General features: G+C 43.2%; 1 protein-coding gene across 7 annotated transcripts in view; it reads right to left on the reverse strand.

The window, feature by feature from the left end:
• Positions 1 to 326: 326 nt before the first annotated feature.
• The window catches only part of ehbp1l1a (EH domain binding protein 1-like 1a), a 46,747-nt gene continuing 27,060 nt past the window's right edge, over positions 327 to 20,013 (reverse strand). For 3 of the 7 annotated variants that reach the window (XM_076289447.1, XM_076289448.1, XM_076289446.1), the window contains 17 exons: positions 19,880 to 19,945; positions 15,715 to 18,395; positions 15,579 to 15,624; positions 14,933 to 15,142; positions 14,166 to 14,693; positions 10,863 to 13,628; positions 10,287 to 10,509; positions 9,854 to 10,008; positions 9,693 to 9,741; positions 8,744 to 9,313; positions 8,457 to 8,496; positions 7,607 to 7,653; positions 7,259 to 7,370; positions 6,408 to 6,507; positions 5,948 to 6,021; positions 2,477 to 2,591; positions 610 to 2,145 (listed from right to left, as the gene is read on the reverse strand). In XM_076289447.1, coding sequence (XP_076145562.1) covers positions 2,055 to 2,145; positions 2,477 to 2,591; positions 5,948 to 6,021; positions 6,408 to 6,507; positions 7,259 to 7,370; positions 7,607 to 7,653; positions 8,457 to 8,496; positions 8,744 to 9,313; positions 9,693 to 9,741; positions 9,854 to 10,008; positions 10,287 to 10,509; positions 10,863 to 13,628; positions 14,166 to 14,693; positions 14,933 to 15,142; positions 15,579 to 15,624; positions 15,715 to 18,395; positions 19,880 to 19,945 — 7,873 coding nt within the window. In that variant the 3' untranslated portion in view covers positions 610 to 2,054. The other 4 variants (XM_076289449.1, XM_076289450.1, XM_076289451.1 and 1 more) reach the window with 4 other exon arrangements.

Consider the following 20,013-nt stretch of genomic DNA (forward strand, 5'->3'; position numbering starts at 1 on the left):
TGAAGGCAACATCTTTGTCAGATGCAACACTCAGGGTGTTCTGGGATTCCCAGATGAAAACAATCTCTGCTATCAAAATGCACTGGTCTCACAGGCACCTATCAAGGTAGTTGGCCTTGCCCTATTATGGCTTATCTTATATAGGCCATCTCTTTTGAACATTTTGTGTTTTTGTGTCAAATTGGATTTTGTATGTCTGCTTTAAGAGGAATTTGTAGACATACATCTGAAACCTCTGCTTCTAAACATTCTGAACAAGAACAAAACAGATTTTAGATTTAAGATCAAAATATTTTTTTATTTTTTTCGAGAGGGGGATGGGGGGGGGGGGGGTCATTATAAATAGTGCAAATGCAGCATGTCAGATGACTTTCCCAAAAAAATGTCGGTTATTTCCTACGGGTATCTCACACAAAAATAGTACACATATACCATAATGCAACTGTCAATGGCCACGTTGCCATGGGATATAAACTTATCACAAAAAATATACCACACACACTTAAAGATAAAGTCTGCAATAGAGACTGTGTTTTCAGTTTCACAAAAGGTTTTTCTTATCTGAGCTTGTCACAGATTTTAAAAGTGTCAACCAAACTTACAGTACACATACACATACTGTATTCACACACAAAAACCACAAGCACGCCTGCAAACACATTCACACTTAAACCTGCTTACACATAGATCATGGCATTTCATTGTTGTTTCTTTTTTGCTGCTGGTTCGTCATTGCACAATTTTGAATCCTATACAAGGTCAGATACTTCCTGAAATAATACTGTGGTTGTTGACCTTGGAAAAAAATACTTAAGGTCCATGTGAGTACAACTCTACATGACCCTGTATGAGATGCATGTGCTGTAAGATGAATATGATAAATACACGTCAGCATTTCAAACAGATAGGTCTACAATTACACAACCAAAGACTTATTTGTTTGTTAAAATATCATGAAACCATTACTTAGGTTAAATAAAGATAGCTGGTGTTACTTCATAATGGATGAAGTATAAATGTCTATGTTTTGAATGACAAATCTTCATTCTCTCTATTGTCCCTATTAAAATATTGTATCATTAAAACTGCAAAACAAACAAACACAGAGTCTCTCGACTGTATCTTGAGATGGACTCGATTTAAGGTGCTACGTAGAGCTTCCTGGCACAGCCTCATGTAACAGAACGCACACTGCCACCTCACAAAAGAGTGGCAAGAGCATTTTCCTGTCAGGCCTCCTGAAAGCTCAAAAGCTTTTGTTACTTCCCTCAGGCCACACTGCCCTCCTCAAAGGACTAGGCACAGAAACTTCTCTCGTGCTCCAGGCCTTTAACACAAAACACCTCTCCGCAGATTTGTTTCCCCCTGTTAAGTTCTCCCATTCCCACCCCTTTAATTTTTACATTCAGTAACTTAAAGCAGGCTTTTTGGCTTTGTTTCTTAAACAAAACAAACAGTCAAACCAACAGCAATCTTTTACATCAATCTGATACGGCAGTATTAGTTTCAAAAATGGCAAAGTAGCCTGGTGTATAAAAACAAGAAACCAAAGTGTAACATCTTTGGTGTAGGCAGAAGCAATCGCATGCAGTTGTATCCAACTGGGGACTTCCATTACCAGTTTCACATGCACTGTTGCAATCTACAGTGGGTGAAACACAAATGGCTAACCTTCAACACACACACACAATCAGCAAGCTTCATGACTTTGGATGAACAACAAAGTCCACTGTCAAAGACTACATGATGACATGTAAATGGGCAACTGTACAAGGAGATTTAACCAGTGCAGCTTTTATCAATGAACAGTCTTGAAAACATTTAATAAAATGCTGTCTGAAGATGCCGATGCCCTTCAATGTCCACCATGAATCCATCTAGACCTGCTAGTTCCCACTTCTTCTACAACCAGGAACTTTCTTTAACAACCGGGAGAGGAGATGGGAACGATCAAGTAAGCAGTCAGAGGAGGAGGTCAACAGATGACCTTTGACCCTCTCTTTCTCTCTATCCCTGTCTCTCTCTCTCTCTCTCTCTCTCTCTCTCCGTCGGTCTCACTGGATGGAGCACTTCTCCTTGCGACTGCCGTATTTCTGCCGTCTCCGCTCCAGGCCTCGCTCCAGTCGCTCATCCTCTTCCAGGGCCCTGATAGGACAAGACAGGAGGACCGCGGAGAAAGGAGAAAAGGGAAAGATAGACAGACCAGAGAAAAAGGAGAGGAATGGAGAAAAGATCAGAGCAAAGCGAGAGAACAACAGCACAGGGGAGGGGAAACAAAACAGAAACAATAACAATCCAAACACTTGCATGATTTACATTCCACTGTATCAGATTGTAGCCTGGCTCCGCCTGTCTATGTACTTCCGCTCAATTACATTTCCCTACACTGCAGAGAGTCTGGTATCCAGGCTAATCAGGATGTGCTGTGCGGTAAATAATGCTAAATAACGTGGCTGAGTTATGAGTCTCTTCTCACCCTCTCTCTTTGGCGTCCATGTCGTGCACCAGCTCATCCCTCTGGTTGACCAGGGACACCAGCTCCTGCAGGAGCAGCTGCTCACTGTGCTTATGGGCCTGGGTCTTCTGCCAATCTGCAGCAGAGACAGAGCCAGAGAGGTATGGAGAGAGTGGGGGAGAGAGAGAGAGGAAAAGATAAACACAAGATGAAGACAAGGAAGTCCGTGATACACTTGGCTCTTGGCTCAACGTATGGGAGGGCTATAACTTGTTGTCACTGGTGTTTTTCAAGTGGACTTTGACCCATTTCTCTATCTTGTTCCATGCTGGTGGAATGAGTTGCCTAGTGCTCTCCGTTCCTGTGATAGTTTTGGGTTGTTTAAGAGGGGTCTAAAGACATTCCTGTTCAACATGCACTTACTTCTTTAAGCACTTCTGAGGTGTTATGGTTTGTATAATATTGTTTTATTTCCATTAGGCTGTTGATTAATTTGACATTATTGTTTATTATTGATATTCTCCTTAATGTAGTCTTACCATGTTATTGTTTTTATATTATTGATTGAATGGACATTATTGTTTATTATTGCTTTTTACCCCCTCATTTTCATTGCTTATTTTATTAGGCTATTAATTGAATTGACATTGTTGTTTATTATTGCTATTCTCCTTATTATAGTTTGACCAACATTCTAATCTGTTCCCTGTTAAATTTTAAATATTATATTGTTTTTGTATTTGTATGTCGCTTTGGACAAAGGCGTCTGCCAAATCCCATAACCATAACCATAACCATCTTCAGGTGTAGAAAAAAAACCTACCAAGTGTATTATGGCCTTTTAATTTGTGATGATACAACAGCCATGTGCTGGTTTTTAAGAAATGCTGCATATGTGTGGAACTAGATGCTTGCATTTCCTGCACATTCAAAAACTTGCAGCCATCATCATTTTGAGCTGACAATGTTTCTTGTTTGCAAAATCTCCCAAGTGACGCCATTCCCCAGTGATGACCTACCCTAGCATGTTAGCCTTAAGCAGAAGGCCTCCTTTTCCTTGAAATAGATGGATTGCCAATAACTCTACACTTTCCTGTATGGGCTTGACGAAAGTTTCACTTCCCCTCTTCAACCAATTGTAGCACATGTCCCATAAGTTTTAAATCAGCAAATAATGACTCGATTATGAGTCCATTTTCACTTCCTTTTTGATAAAAGCAATAACTCATGAGAACCGCAGCATGTTTTCATTTCCCTATTTCCGAGGATTAGCCTTGGCTTCAGAAAACAGCGAGAGAACACATAAGCCCAGTACTTGAAAAGTACTGTATGTTGAAACTTTTCTAGAACAACAAAAATGTCAGAGTTAAACTTCTGGTACTGTGAAAATCAGGTTTATTTCAGAGGGAAGGCCAACAAAAACACATCCTTTCATTACAAAAACGAATATAACGTTGAAATGAATTTGTACTAGTGTATAGTCACCACAGGTTTAGATAAGAAGTTGAAGCTATATCACAGATCTCACTAAGGTCAGTACTGAAAACATGTTTCAGGATATTCTCACATTAAATTAGAGTTGGATTTTCCGCACCTAATCTCACAAGGCTAGTCATATAGTTCTGCTGTTGTAAGATCAGAGTTCATGTGCACTAACTCCTCTGTCATAAACATGAATCTACATGTTCCTACATGAACCTACAGCAATTCCTAGAAATCAGGTAAAACACAGAAAATGTTTATGCTTTCCTATTTCATTTTACAATGGTAGTTTCATTTTGCAGTTTAATGATTAAAGGTCAAACCTGTGATGGATACCCACACCTGCTACCATGGTATACAGTACAGTCATGCTGCAGATATGTTGGGTAAAGCAGGTGCAGTGGTCCTTCTGTGAGCAGAGCATTTCTCATTCATACAGTAATATGCTAAGAAACGCTATGCTAAGTTTTTATTCACTGAGAACTGACTTCATTCTCATCAGCGGCAAACTGTGCTGAGATTCCATCAAAACTGCACTCCAGTCAGCACATACAAGACAGGCAAGGGTACGGTTCCTGGTCTCCTCCCAAGTTTGGAAAATGCACCCGCAACACCCCCCCCCCCACACACACACATACACACACACACACACTCCACATTATCAAATTCTGCAGAGAGCCGTTCGAAGAGTGTAAAAAACGAAGCTCCCCTTATGCGCATCCCAAACAGACACACACCACCACCGGCGCGGCGGAGTTTAGTGCGAACTCTTATTTTGTAGCACTAGCATCTCACCCTGCTCTGGTATGAGTTCTTGGAGCTCTCTCTTCAGCAGTTCGAACCAGAGTCGACAGCGGCGCGCTTCAGAGAACATGAAAAAAAACATTGGGGGAGGAGCCACAGCGAGGGGAAGGTAAGTGGAGGGAGAAGGCGTGAGGCGCATCCAGCTGTTACTCAGGGGGAGATATTTCCATTCAAAAGGGCACCACACTCAAGGGACGGGGTGAGAGGGCTCGGTTGAACAGCGTTTGGGACTTACTGTTGGAGGGGATGCAGGCCAGGGCATGCACGTGAGGCATTTCTGTGAGTGTTTGGGTTTTACAGATGTGCACATGCAGCTCATTGCCACTCTGGCTGTCTACCTGCTCACACTCATCCCAAATAGGAAGGTCACACGCAAACATGAATGCAGACGGTCAAGGCAACCACACTGGTGGTGAATGGCTGATGAGATAGAACAACACTTGAGGGGGAAAAATGCAGATTCCCTGGAGTGTTTATCTCTGATATTTGGAAAGGGGAAGATTTCCTGTTTGTTCCTGTTTGTTTGAAATAAAAGTCCCATTTAACTCAATTGTACTTGATCAGTCTAGACTTGAGGTATGCAAACATATTTAGTCAGACGTCATAGATAAAACATCTTGTCTACAGCGTAATACAGTAAAACCTACATGCTGCAGTCATCACACAATAGCCTACATTTTCCATAGAGCTGTAGTTACACAACTGTCTATGTAGTGTCTGATAGGGTGCATCATATTCATTCATAATGTTAGACAGTGCATGTTACATGTAGAAGTCCGTAAAGGTTGCATGAATGCACATTTCAGTAGTGTCCATGTTAAACAAAGAACCACTACCTTGGTTTCTGTACTGCACCAATATCAGTCTGTAGACAGGAAGTCTGACCTACTACAGGTCTATGCGTACATGTTTATTCTTTTATTTTTATTATAGATAAATGATGTGTATTGTTAATGAATGATGATGTCAACATGTAGCTGATATTTGGATTGAATTGTTGGTTAGAAGGTTGACAAGCAATGTAACTTGTGGGCTAAATCAAGTGCAAAACTATACAAGCAGAATGTAAACATCAACCTTGTCTTGACTGATCAAATACAATGGGGGCAAAAAAGGTTCACACAAATCAGACACACCATGAAATTCTTATTGTGTGTGTGTGCGTGTGTGTGCGCATGTGGAATAGATTAGTGCTTTGTGTCTCACCCTCCACAGCCATCAGGTCCTGCAGCTCTCTCTTAAGCATCTCAAATCGCCTCTCAAGGTCCTGCTCTTCTTGCCTGTGGACCAGCAAGAGATGCATATTTAATTAGGGGTTAGAGAGAGAGAGAGACTACACCTAACACCTTACCAATAACACCTTTTTATCACATGCCCAAAGACAACTACATTACACAGATCTAGATTGTGTCAATAACAATTCTAGATCCAGATGAATCCAGATCTTTGATCCAGTGTTCTACAATGTGCCCTTGTTCCAGCCCATGTTTACAGGGAAATTAGATATTACTTGCAGATGTCATGACATATACAGAGGAGCAAAGAAAGGAAAAGGACAGATACGATGAGACAAAACAACATGCAAGATAATAAAAACATGAACAGAGATAATCAGAGGGAGAGGAATGGGGGGGGGAGAGAGAGGAGAAAGGAGAGTCTCTCTCACAGCAGCTGCAGCTGGTCTTGTCTCCTGATCAGAGCATTCTTCTTGTTGACCAGCATGAACCACTCCTGAATCAGCTTTTCCTCCTCTATACGGTCAGTACCTGTGGGGGACAGTAACAAGACTGGTCACACTTACACGACACTGGACAGACTAGTCTGAATGAATGAATGAATGGTTTAATGGATGGATAGTGGATAAGTTAATGAACGGATGGGTGGATGGATAGGAGGATAAATGAATGAAGAGAGGAAGAAAGAAAGGAATACATGGTAATTGTAGATCTTCACAAGTGTCACCTAGGGATTGGTCTCACTATTACCAATATGTAATAACCATTCTAAAACTCATAGTCCCGGTCCTTGATTGTGATTGGCTGAATCACGTTCAATGCCGTTGTAAAATCCAGCATAAACATACACCTTGACCGCATTCCGTTCTATATTACTGCGCTACCATAACTTGATGCAAAAGTTAAAGTAGCTGCGTCTACGACGTTGCTTGGCAACCATTCAGAAAGAGGAAATATTTCTTGGCGAAAGAATGATTATCCATGAATAAATTGTAACATTTGTCATTGCTTTGCCTTTACTTTATGAAACTTTGCCAGGTATAATAGCAACAGTTTTAAAAAAGCAATAAGCCACTCGAGTCCGTAGCATGTTGTGCCTAACAACGCCCCTTAGCTGTTGTGAAATCAGTGTAACCTACACCCTCTCGGGGCTTATTGCTTAATTACCCACCAAGATGAGACGGTAGGCTTAGTGTTTCAGTACAGTCCTTGGCTGCATAGTGTTGACAGAGCTCTAGCAAAACATTGTACTGGAGGAAGTGTCTCTGTGTCCTTCACATACCACTCTCCATAAGCACTCGCAGTTTCTTCTCCACGTAGCCTGCCCTGCGGTCAATCTGTCTCTGCTCCATCTCCAGGGCCTGCATCTCACTCTGCACGTACTGGCTAGTGTCCTGTAGACAGCAGAGATAAAGGCAATGAGTGTAGTGTATAATATGAAAGTAAACACAAAGACATATCAGTTAATGTTAGGGCAAAACAAACTAAACTAATGTTAGGACCAACTATCAGAAACTCTCCCAAGATTTCCATGACACTTGTCTAACAAACTATTGCATGGAGTTGTTTAATAATAAATGCAAAATGCAAACAAGACTGTGAATCACACATGCTTTCACTGTAAACTGACCTGAGCCTCTTCTTCTGCCATTCTGCCCTCATCCAGCTCAAGGTTTTCTGTGTGGAGAAAAAAGCACACACACACACACACACACACATAAATAAGCACACACACACAACACGAGACTATTTGTAGACTTTTCAAGTACTGTGGTCAGACAGTCCAATCAATTTAAATATCTAAATAGAATTGAAAATATTAACTGCTTAGGCAGCATGGTGATGTGCAGAAGCAGTGGATTTTTAAAATAAACTCAGACAGGAAACTAATCGGAGTAGCATTAATTACAGGGAATCATGTCTGTCCTTAGGGAAATAAATCTCTACATTGTGCCCTGAACTTTCAGATACTGAGAAACTGCCTTCATGGCTGCTCAATTTCCTTCTGTACTTGGCAGCGGCAAAATCTATCTTCTTGCTTGCACAGTATTTTTGAATTATTAATAACAAGGCAATTAAAACATGAATAAAACACTAAATCAGGTATTCGTCATCCCTGACAGTTGCCTTTTTCTGACTGTCAGTGGTGGTTGAAGTCTGATCTTTGAGAATAGATTAGATGACATGTGGTGTCTTTAGGTATGTCTCAGTCTAAACTGTGTATGTGAAACAATGGGCGATAACTCCAACACTGAATATGTTGTTTGCCCAATAATAACAATTTTAACTCGCTTAAATCCATCTTTATCGTAACATGCTGATTTACTAAGTGCAACACCCAACCGGGTCTGTGTAGACACTAATTACATTAACAATAGCGGCAGGTTCAAACACACCTGGCTCCACCAGAAACAAATGTATGTGCAAAGAGCCTATTGTTGAAGAGGCCTTGTGAACACAAATCAACACAATATTCTTACGTGAGTCTGGGCGCATCACACTCATTTGGCTTGAGGCAATCTGTTCAAGGACAAGAAACAGGAACAACAAATGGGCACAGACACTCTACTGTCTTCAGAACATTAAAACCAGATTTTCAAAAATAGTTTTCACTTTTTTTGATAAAAAACTACATCACCAACAATGCATTCCTTTTGTTATGTTAAAACCAAATATTTCTTTCATTAAAGTTGCAAAAACAGCTTCAAAATGTAACATCCCTATCTATGCAGTGGCTCAGTTAGAACCTTTGGGAAATCTGTGTTACCTCTAATCGGCTTGGGGCTTCTGACAGCTCTGACTCGTCCATGGACTCTCCCCTGAGCTGCGAGCGTCTCTTCCTCACCAGGTCCGCGTCCTTCACGTGGGCAAACCCTGACTTGGACGATGTCGAGTGTGACCGAGGAGGGGCTACAGGCCCTATCAGGCCCGATCCCGTTCCCGCGGCCACCACTGATTGAGGCCGTTTGGTGCGTGGAGGTGGCACCATGTCCCCATTGGTGCCGTCCCGCTCCTGTGATACTGCCCTCTCCACCGGCGCGGGCCGGCTGCCGCTGGTTTCCAGGTTGATTCCGCTCCTCTGGAGCTGTTCCACGCAGTAGCGGGCGGCGGCTTCGGGGTCGGCGCGTTCGCGGCCCTCGGCGGCGGTGGCCACGGCGTAGCTGGACTCGCTGGTGTCACGGCCGATCTGCACCACGCTCAGCTCCTGGCCCATGAAGTGTGTGCGCATCTGGTTGAGGTAGGTCATGACGATGAGGCGGTCGGGCACAGCTAGCAGGACCATGTCCGAGGGCGCCATCAGACGGGGGATGCCCAGTTCCGCAAAGCCATCAAACGCCTGAGGGGCAGGAGTGGACAGTGAATAAGAGTGACCTTAGAGGCAGCCTCATGCCCTGTGACTGTACATGCAGCTTTATGAAAAAACAGGCCACATTTGGTAGTGAAAATACTTTTCTTATTATATTAATATTTTCTTCTGATTCTGGGACCAGGAGAGAAAACTGTGTTTAAAAGTTACCATAAGAAAAATTTGCCACTTTTGGACAGAGGTCAAACTTGTGTTTTCTCTGATATAATCATAAATTGATGACAATTTCATCTGTACTACATTGAGGTGGTGGCTCCCTATATAGATTCAGGACAAAAGTGAGACACTTCTATTTCATTTATTTGAGCAATTAAATACCTGGAATAAAAAAAAACTGATATATATTTACCTTCTTGTTGTTATGTTTGATGTCGTAAGGGTCCAGCATTTCATAGTTTCTATATAAAGAATGGCAATTGTATTGTATTATCTTCATGTTAAACATGTTACAAATGGGCATTTTTATCTACTAACAAAACCTGCTCTCTATTCTCTGATCTGGATGCTTACATTTTATCTGGGTGAAAATGATGCAGGATTGCACAGAAAGCCAGTCCATTCCGCCATGAAGTGCTGAAGTTTGTAATCTTCACTCCTTTGTGATCCTGGGTCACCTCTTGACACCATTGGAGCAGGGACTGGCTGGAGGTTACCAAATTGGGAATCTTTGAGAAAAGAAAATATAATTTTGGAAATGTGTTTATACTTCCTTGTGGGAGGGATAATACAATTCTAATACAATCTATATTTTATGCTATATCTTCTCCGAGTTGCTCTGGTTTATAAACTGAACTTGGGAAATTGGACATATTTAACAAAAAACAAATATAACAATATAATAATAATACTAATAATAATAATAATAATAATAAAAATACATGTCCCCAACTCTTTTCCTTTCTCACATTATGGTAAGCAACCGCATTATTCTGAAGCTAAATACCTCCTGAGATGTGACTTTGTCTGTCTCCCCCTCAGCTGGGCCTATCCCCTGAAGGTCTACGGGGTCTGCTATCAATTTCTTCTTGTTGCGTCGTGGCACGACAGCTGGAATGTCCGAGAGCTCTTCCTGACCGGCGGATGGCGAGTCCTCCGAGCCACTCAGGCGCTTCTTCATGCGGGGTCTGGGAACAGGGAGAGTGGAGTCCTCTGCTGCCCCCTCCTGGCTGAAAAAAAGAAAAACACACAGGTCCTAATAAATCACACAGTTCACAAAATGAGGTTAAAACTTAACTTCAACTGTTAAATTGACTTACATTTCACAAAACACAACACAACACAATACAACAATGTACAGAACAAACATTCATCCACCATCTCACAGTTCACGACCATCATTGCTGAGGTTTGTTAAATAATGAGAACAATTACTTTTAGGTGCTAAAATAAGTACTTTTCTAAACTCAATATATTTTCTACACCTAAATTTACATCACAATGGATCCACAACATGCAATCCCATCGCCAGACACCTGAAAACCATGACATGTTTGTATCTTTGGCTTCTTACTCAGCTTACCTTTCATCAGCTGAGGCACTGTCACCTTCAGCTTCTACTTCTACAGACTCTTTGCTCTCTGGCATCTCCTGTTCTGCACGCCCAGAGTCTGCCTCTGCCACCTCAGAGCCTTCAACAGGCTCTATGACATCCGACTCTGCTGAAGACTCTGTTTGATTTGTCTGGTCAAACATTTCTACTGACTGCACGGGTCCGTCCGTGCTACCTTCTGTTAGCTTCAGCACAGATGTAGTTTCTGGGGCTGGTTCAGCATTGGCGTCGGTGGTTGTCTCCTCATCCATATGTGTCAAGTCTCCTGCCAGTAAGACAGCTGTCTCGGTTTCCCCCTCAGAGGCTGCAGTGGTGACTGAGGGCTTTGATTTCTCCTCCCTCCCATCGCTGCTTTCAAATGCTTCAACAGAAACGGGAGCGGAGGAAGAGTCTTTACAGATGCCCTCATTAGACAGTTGATCCAGTTTTGAGAGGAATGAATCTTTAGTCTCATAAGAACCTACAGGCGAGGAAAGTGGGGAGTCTGAAGGAGGGCTCCCATCAGTGAAACTCCCACTGAGATGCTTTTTGGAGCGAGGCATAGGGACAGGCAGGCTTGCCTTCTCTCTGGCCTCTAAGTCTACTGACATTTCTGCCGCAGATGTTAGCGGTTCAGTGGGTGGTAATGTGTCATCTAGGAAAGCTCCGCTTAACCATTTCTTCATTCGAGGCATGGGAATAGGTAAAATCGATGGAGCCTCTATCTCTGCTGGTTTGATTGCAGAAGACTGAGGTACTGTAGTGGGTGAAACGTCATCTAGAAGAAAAGTTTCGCTTAGCCGTTTCCTCATGCGAGCCATGGGGACTGGTAGGCTTGCAAGGCCTTCTATCATCCCCTTTTTACAAGCCTCAATGTCCACTACAGGTTCACCTGAGCTCAACTGTGAGTCTGCAGGTGATGTCACATCATCAAGGAATGATCCACTAAGGCGTTTTTTAATCCGAGGCATGGGAACAGGCAAGCCTGACAGACCTTCACTCACCCCTGTTCCACAAACACCAGACTCTGCAGCTAAGGAAGAGTCATCCAGGAAAGATCCACTGAGGCGTTTCTTAGCACGAGGCATCGGGACAGGTAAATTTGACAGGCCCTCTCTCACCTTGGCCACCATCTCCACTGCTGCTTCCACTGCACATGACTGAGATTCTGCATGTGATGAGGCAACATCCATGAAAGATCCACTCAATTGCTTCTTCACCCGAGGCATGGGAACAGGTAAGTTTGTTAGCCTCTCAGTGATGGCCTTACCCCAGGCCTCTTTGTCCGCTGCTGGAATGTCATCTAGAAAAGATCCGCTCCGGCGCTTGTTAACACGGGGCATGGGAACAGGCAGCTCTGCAGGTTTCTTCCGCATCTTCACTCCAGATATGATCTCAGAAATGTCTGTGTCTGGTTTCTTCTGATCCGATACTTCGGCTGGAACCTTATCTGACTCTTGAGTCCTTAGCCTTGTCTCCCTCCAACTTCCCGTACCCCTAACTGCAGCGACTTCGCATGACTGAGACCTGCCCTTTTTCTTTCGAATGGGCACCACCAGGTCCTTTGGCCCAGGTGATCGACCCCTAGACTGAGTGTTAGACGTGGATGTGGTTTCTGTGAGAAGAAAAGACGACCTGTTTTCTTTGGTTGGAGGTTTTTCTGACTCTTGAGTCCTTAGCCTTGTCTCCCTCCAACTTCCCGTACCACTAACTGCAGAGACTTCGCATGACTGAGACCTGCCCTTCTTCTTTCGAATGGGCACCACCAGATCCTTCGGCCCTGGTGATCGACCCCTAGACTGAGCATTAAACGTGGACCTGATTTCTGAGTCTAGAGATTTATCTGACTCTGAGATCTCCAGCTTCATATCCCTCCCAGTCTCAGTACCGCTTACTTGGGATACTTTGCATGATTGAGACCTGCCCTTTTTTTTTCTCATGGGCACCACCAGTTCTTTTTGTGCTGGTGAACGGTCTCTAGACTGAGCTTTAGAGGTAGAATTGTCTTTAGTGAGAAGAGGAGAGGGTGTTTCTTTCTTGATACGTGGTGGTGGTACAAATTCTGCAGTTGGCAAAGCTGCAGGTACAGTCTGATTGTGTTCAGCAGAATGAGTGTCAATGTCTTTGGATGTATCCTTGTTTACCAGCGCATCTGTTTTAAGTGGTACAGAATCATCAGAGAAAGGGGCACTAAGTTGTTTTTTAGTCTGTGGCAACGGGAGAGATACATCTAAAGTTCTAGGTTGTTCTATCTCTTTCTCAGAAGGCACACTTTCATCTGTAGGCACTTGAGGCATTTTAGATGAATCAGCTTTATCATCCAGTGTCTGAGGAGCTTTTTCCTCCACAGCAAGTTTAGAGGAAACCCCATCTACCATTTCCAGTAAGGACAAAGTTACCTGCTGCTGCCTATCACCTTCAAAAGACTCCATCGAAGACACACTTTCAACAGCAGAAGTCTCTACACTTTGAGAACCCTCTGACATGTCCTTCTTGCTTTGCTGAGATGGAGTGAGTTTACCAACACTAGAGAGAGCAACCCTCTCAGTGTTCCCTGTATCTGAATCAACAGCCTGTACAGCCTCTCTGTTTAAACTGTCTTTTCTCTTTGTACGTCGTGGTGGAACCAGATCGACTACTGCGGCAGGCTTTGATCCATCAGTGCCGGGAGACCCTTGTGAGACGAGTGGAGTCTCCTCAGTGGTGGGCTGTAGAAGAGAAGGAACAATAGCCCCTTTTGCACTGAGGTGCCCGGGACTGTAGGAAAAAATGCAAAATCAGGCAAATGACCATGAATTACTGAGAAAATCATTTCACCCTTTCCTTCAATCACTTCACTTCACACTTCAATCAGGACAAATTGTGAAAGCTGAAGCCAAAATGAGCCCACAAAGACAAGACAAACAAAAGTCCAAACAGACAAAAAACACTCTTTCAATGAAACCAATTCCAACCAACATACTAACAACTTTGTGTGCACAAGCGTTTAACAGACGTCTGACATGCAGACATTAAGATTAATATTGCACCAGTGGGAAGCTGCCACATTGTAACACAAAGGTGAATGGATTTAACATTTTATTTGCAACCAGAGACACAACAAAGGGCCTTCAAAAACCACAGACAGCACACAACCATACACACAAACACTGGCATCAAAAGCACTGTTTATGTACAGTATGTGAGGATGCAAACGTGAGGGAAGGTAAAGTTATGCCTGCAGTGTTTGACACTGAGTGCTGTGAAAGCCGTGCAGCCACCCAAAAACCATGGTGAGAAGTGCCTTGCACTCACCCCTGTTCCAGAAACATCTGTTTACTTTGTTCCTCCTCCGTGTCAACAGGGAGTGTTGGTATGCTCTGCTCCAATACCTTACTTGGTCCAGAGTCTGCCTCCAGTCCTGACGTTTTCTCTTTAGTTTGGCTCAGCAAGTCCACACACAAGGCTTTCTCTTCCACTTCCTTCGCCTTAGAGAATTCCTCCTCTTTGTTGATCTCATAGAGATCATGCTCTGTTAGAGGAGGCCATTTCTTCATCACACTAAAACCACTACCTTCAACCAGCCAACACTCATCCTCTAAGGCCGACTCAGATCTGCCCTCAGATAAATGGTACATATATAGCTCTGCAGCTTCAGGAAACTTCACTGCTTCCTCTGCTCCAAGGTATGATGATGCTCCCATTGCTTCCTCCTTGCTTTGAATAAGTCCATCAGTGTCACCGGGGTCCACAGAGGAGGAGAAATGCTTGAGATTGTCCATATCAGTGGGATGTGGAGGTGATGGGCTTGAGGGATGTAATATTGCAGCAACAGTCTCATAACTATAAGAGAGGTGGAGGATTGACACCATGAACAAACACAGGGAGATGCTCTGCAGAGAAAGAGAGCCAGGGCTTCCAGCCCCAAACATGGATTTGTCTCAGAGGAAACACTCTGAAGGAGTCAATAGGATGGTAGCATGATGTTAAGGTATGTCAACAAATGCTAATTGAACAGGGTAAGTTAGTATCAGTAGAGTATGTCACACTATCTGCAAAACTAACTCACACTGTTCACTTACCCTTTGTGAAAGACATCAACTATCGTCTTTACAAGGCCTGACGACCCTCCCTCTTTTTCTACAGAAGAGTCCTCAGCTTCCAACACCTCCCAATCTAACACAAGCCCAGACTCTGAGAGGTCTGCAGTGTCATGTGCAGAGGATGGGGAGGGGTTGTCTACAAGGACCACATCCTCTTTACATTCCCCTTTGGCTGGACTACCAGGTTCGCTGACAAGAAGGACAGCACATTGGGCATTGGGGGAGAGAATTTGTGGGGAGGATACAGTATAGATCTTTGAAAACATACTGGACACAACACATGCAATACAAATCAACATCACAGCAAAACCAAAATTAAAACATTGGTAGACCTTACTTGCCTAGCCTCAAAGAGCAAGAGTTTAACAAAGGGTTCACAAACGGCCTTCATCAAACACATGCAACCTATGCAGCCAATGTGCAAACACTTGCAAGCTCAGACTAGAAAACAGAATAATTATAAAGAGAGTACACAGCATTTTAAAATCCTAAAGCTCTTTTGTGTAAGACCACCCTTAGCCAAGCTTTTGCGAGGTTTGACCAGGGAACATCAGATATGTGTCTATCTCAGCTGAACACATGGCAACACTGCAATCCATGCAGAAAGCAACCTGCTCAGACTTACCCAATGAATGAAATATCACTTATTTGCTTCACTTCAATGCATATTCCTTCAACAAAATACACAAATAATGTATATTCCAAATGATAATAAAAAATTGCTCAAGTAGAAAGAGCACTCAACAGTACAACACTCTTACCAGTGTCTTCAATGTCCTCGCATGTCACCAAGTCCGACACGTCTGTATCCTCCACTACACTTTGCTCAGTGATAACCTCAACAATGTTCTCAGTTTGATCAGTCGGTGCTATCTCAGGGCAAGCTGGACTTTCAGAGTCCACTTTAGGGGGAGGAGGAGCAGATGGGAACCCAGGGATCCTTGCCTCTCTTGGGCAAGATGGTAGCAAGACCACCATATCTTTATAAACCTCTGTGTTATCAGTTATGGGATAGGGAAGTGCAGTTCCAAATTGTGTTGCCCTCAAAGGTCTCTCCAGTGATAGTTGCTTATATGATACAGCTTCTGGTGATTGAGCTTGGTTTATCAGTAAAGAGGGAATTCCAGGGATGCAAGACTCCTTTGGGCATGAAGGAGAAAGCACACTCGATGTATGTTCCTCCACTACTGGGGGCCTATATAAAGATGGAAGGCCAGGATTTGTAGCCCTGATTGGACATGTTGGTTTCAAGAGAAACATGTTTGCCACAGTCTCTCTATCATACTGACAGGCAGTGATCATGGCAGACCTCTCCTTCAGTGGTTTCTTGACCTCTGTACATGAGTGCACTGACCATGGTTTTGAATGGCTTATGTCAAAAATCAACATAGTTGAAGAGGGCATGCCCAGTATGCTACTGACTCTTGGGATGGATGGAAGAAGAGAAAACATATATGGCATCTTTTTAGCTACTGGTAGCGGGGAAGAGGGGAAACCTTGAGCACAAGCTTTTCTCGGGCATATTGGTGCTAAAGATACCATTCTTTGCATTATATGACTTTCATTTGGCAAACTTTCCAGGACAGAGGAAGTCTGTACCAATGACTGCGGATTTCTGAATGGTTTCTCCCATTCTGGCATGTTGATAAAAAGCCACGGCCCAGTCTGCAGTCTCTCAGTGCAAGGGATCCCGGGAGCACAGGATATTTTTGGACAAGAAGATGTCATATTTATCATATTGGACATTTCCCAACACTTGGGTTGTGGGGCTGATGGAAACCCAGGAGCACATGCTTTTGTTGGGCAAGATGGCACAAGTGCATACATATTTCTATACTCTGGGCCTGAGTAACAAGTAATACCTGTAATTCCTACCAACTTCTCTTTTAATGGCTTGCTCCAAATGAAGAACTGGATGTCACTAGGCCTTTCTGATGCCACAGCACTCTCTATGGATGGGCAACCAGGAACCCTTGCTATCTTTGGACAACATGGGAGAATATCCACCATATTTGGCTCTAAATTAACATGGGATCGTGGGGCAGATGGAAACCCAGGATGTCTTGCAACTTCTGGGCATGAAGGGACCAAAGCCACCATATCTTTACCAATTGTTTTATCACCTGACTCTAACATTTCTATAGCAAAACTCTTCATTTGAGGAGGCTTGTCCCATAGAATAGTTTTGTCAGGAATCTGATCAACATTAGTCTCATCTTGAGATGGCATTCCAGGAACTTTAGATAACTTTGGGCAACATGGGAGAATATTTGTCATATTTGGTTCTATATTAACTTGGGGTCGTGGGGCAGATGGAAACCCAGGATGTCTTGCAACTTCTGGGCACGAAGGGACCAAAGCCACCATATCTTTACCAATTGTTTTATCACCTGACTCTAAGAGTTCTATTGCAAAACTCTTCATTTGAAGAGGCTTGTCCCATAAAACAGTTTTGTCAGGAATCTGATCAACATCAGTCTCATCTTGAGATGGCATTCCAGGAACTATAGACAACTTTGGGCAAGCATGTGCAATATTTCCCATGGCAGGCTCTTTTCGTATCTGATGCTTATCTGTTATATGCTGAGGAGCCGAAGGGAAACCAGGGACTGAGGCAGCAATGGGGCAGGATGGCACCAGAGCCCACATTGTGCTACAGATCTTTGTGTCCTCTACAAATATCTGCCTGGGTAAATCTGGTCTCTTCTGTGGTTGCCTCACCCACAGATCTCCCCTGACATTTAGCCACTCAACGTTAGGTTTGTCTGCTGGCTGGGCTAACTTTGAAGGGATACCAGCGATATTAGATTTGTTTGGGCATGATGAGAACAGAGACTTCATGGATGGCATTTGTGCTTTCTGAGTTCTCCTTGCTGATGGGAATCCAGGGATACTTGAGGCTGAGGGACATGAGGGAACAATGGCAAACATGTTTTTCATAATTTTTTTGTTTCGTTTTGACATTTGAGGGAATGGTGTGGACAATATAGTTACTGATGTTTTTCTCTTTAGAGGTTTCTGCCATGTGGGGAATTTGTTAACTGGCCAAGCTGTCTCATTGATGTAGGCATTCCTAATGGATGGCATTCCTATGACTCTAGCTACACTTGAGCAAGATGGTGTGAGATTTACCATATTTGCTGCCCTTTCGACTTGACAGACCACTGATTTTGGCGAGTCTACAGATGGAAAACCATCTGTTCTGGCCCTCTTTGGGCAAGAAGGTCCTAAATTCACCATCCCTGTCATCATGTCTCTTTGCTCTTTTGGTATGTCCACTTGCAAGACATGCAATGCCTTTGATTGTTTCTCCCACAATGTGCTTTTGTCAACTGAGCAGCTCCCTAATCCTGTGCCTGTGCTAGTGATTTGCATGGACGGGAATCCTGGGATACGGCTTGTTCTTGGACATGCTGGCACCAAAGCAGTCATACTTCCAGATCTAAAGAGCAAGGGATATTTCCGTGAGACATTTAATATTTTGTGAAATATTCAAGCTTTGTAAAATATCCGTGCCACGAAAGGCATGCTGCCATGACAGTGCATTTCCACACAGATACCAAGCATGTGTGTGTGCTTGTTAGAAAATTAGCAGAAATTCAACACAAACAATACCCATCATTCCAGTAAACACCACTCAAATCAAGCCAGGTTAATATGTGTAAATGGACATGGAGGAGCAAAAACAGTGAGACATCAGACCAGTTCACCAAGTCAGGTCCACCATGTAGGTATTCCACAATAAATTAGTGCTCGTCTCTGTAATACACATTCTATTACACAGAAACTCAGTCTAGTCTTCTGTCTAACTGACAGAAAGAGTATGGCAAGAAAGGGTGGAACAAATTAATTATTATCTGCTATCGACACATTGAAATTAAAGGTGCTCTAAGCGATGCTTGGTAACGTCACTTCTGTTGATGTTCAAACAAAACAGAAAGCTAGCTCGCTACTTCCCCTCCCCCTCCCTCCTGTGCAATTGAAACTCTCCTAAATGCGCATCCCGTTGATGATTTGCTGGAACAGTTTGTTATGTTTTTATGGGCAAGGTTTGCCCAAGTTGTTTTGTGGCTGTTTTTGGAGCCTGGGTTGTCCACAGAGATCACGTTTTTTGTATTCAGGACACAGGCAGCTAGCGGATGGTGAGGTGATGTTTGCTGTAAGTGACAAAAATGTTTTAGCCTAAAAAACTTATGATATCGCTTAGAGCACCTTTAAGGGCGCTTTCACACCTGGCTCTTTGAATCGCAACATGGATTGGTTTGATTGGTTATATGTGAAAGCAGCAATCGTACTCTGTTTCGGAACAAAACAAGCGGACCGAGACCGCTTGGAGGAGGTGGTCTAGGCTCGCTTTCAATCAAACTCTAGAGCGGTTTGGTTGTAGTGAGGAAGCAAACAGCCCAGTGAAGAGGAACAACTCACTGGTGCTTACATTTTTGCAGACCTACACATTAGGCGACAAGTTTATTCCATTTTTAACAAAGTAGATATCTAGCTAGCCTATGTTTTGAATTTCAAGCAAATGTCTTTTAGGCTAACTTTACCGGTTTTGCCTACAAAAACGGGAGAGAAGCCTAGACTTTGGACACACACACGCACATATGGAGCTCTTAATAAATTAAATCTGGGGTTTAGTGTAATGTGGCTGCGGGATAGTGTCTTCAGCTGTCAAATGTGACCAATATGGGAACAATTAATAGCCCGTGGGTTTGTTTGTAGACCAAAGTTTAATCTCACGTGGGTTTGTTCATTTGTTCCGATATAAATGCTGCCATGTGAACACAAACAGATAAAAACTGAACAAAATAGGTATGAAAGCGCCCTAATATCCCAATACTACTTGGATGCGGTATTAATTTTTCAGTAGCACTGAACAGTAGCACTTAGGCAACACACTGTCACAAGAATTCCATCAAAACTCACCTTTCCCTAACAGTCAAAATGAACGGTGTATCTGGAGTAGAGTGCCACATTCTGCACTGTATATGCCTGAAATAGTGCAAATGCATTATATTTTATGTATTATAAGGATACCAATGGCAAGGAGTCTGATACAA

Source organism: Alosa pseudoharengus, unplaced genomic scaffold (genome assembly GCF_046254945.1).
Source record: "Alosa pseudoharengus isolate Yale_2024_CS ecotype anadromous, Long Island Sound unplaced genomic scaffold, YU_APseudo_1.1 YU_APseudo_1.1_scf_17, whole genome shotgun sequence".
Lineage (NCBI taxonomy): Eukaryota > Metazoa > Chordata > Actinopteri > Clupeiformes > Clupeidae > Alosa > Alosa pseudoharengus.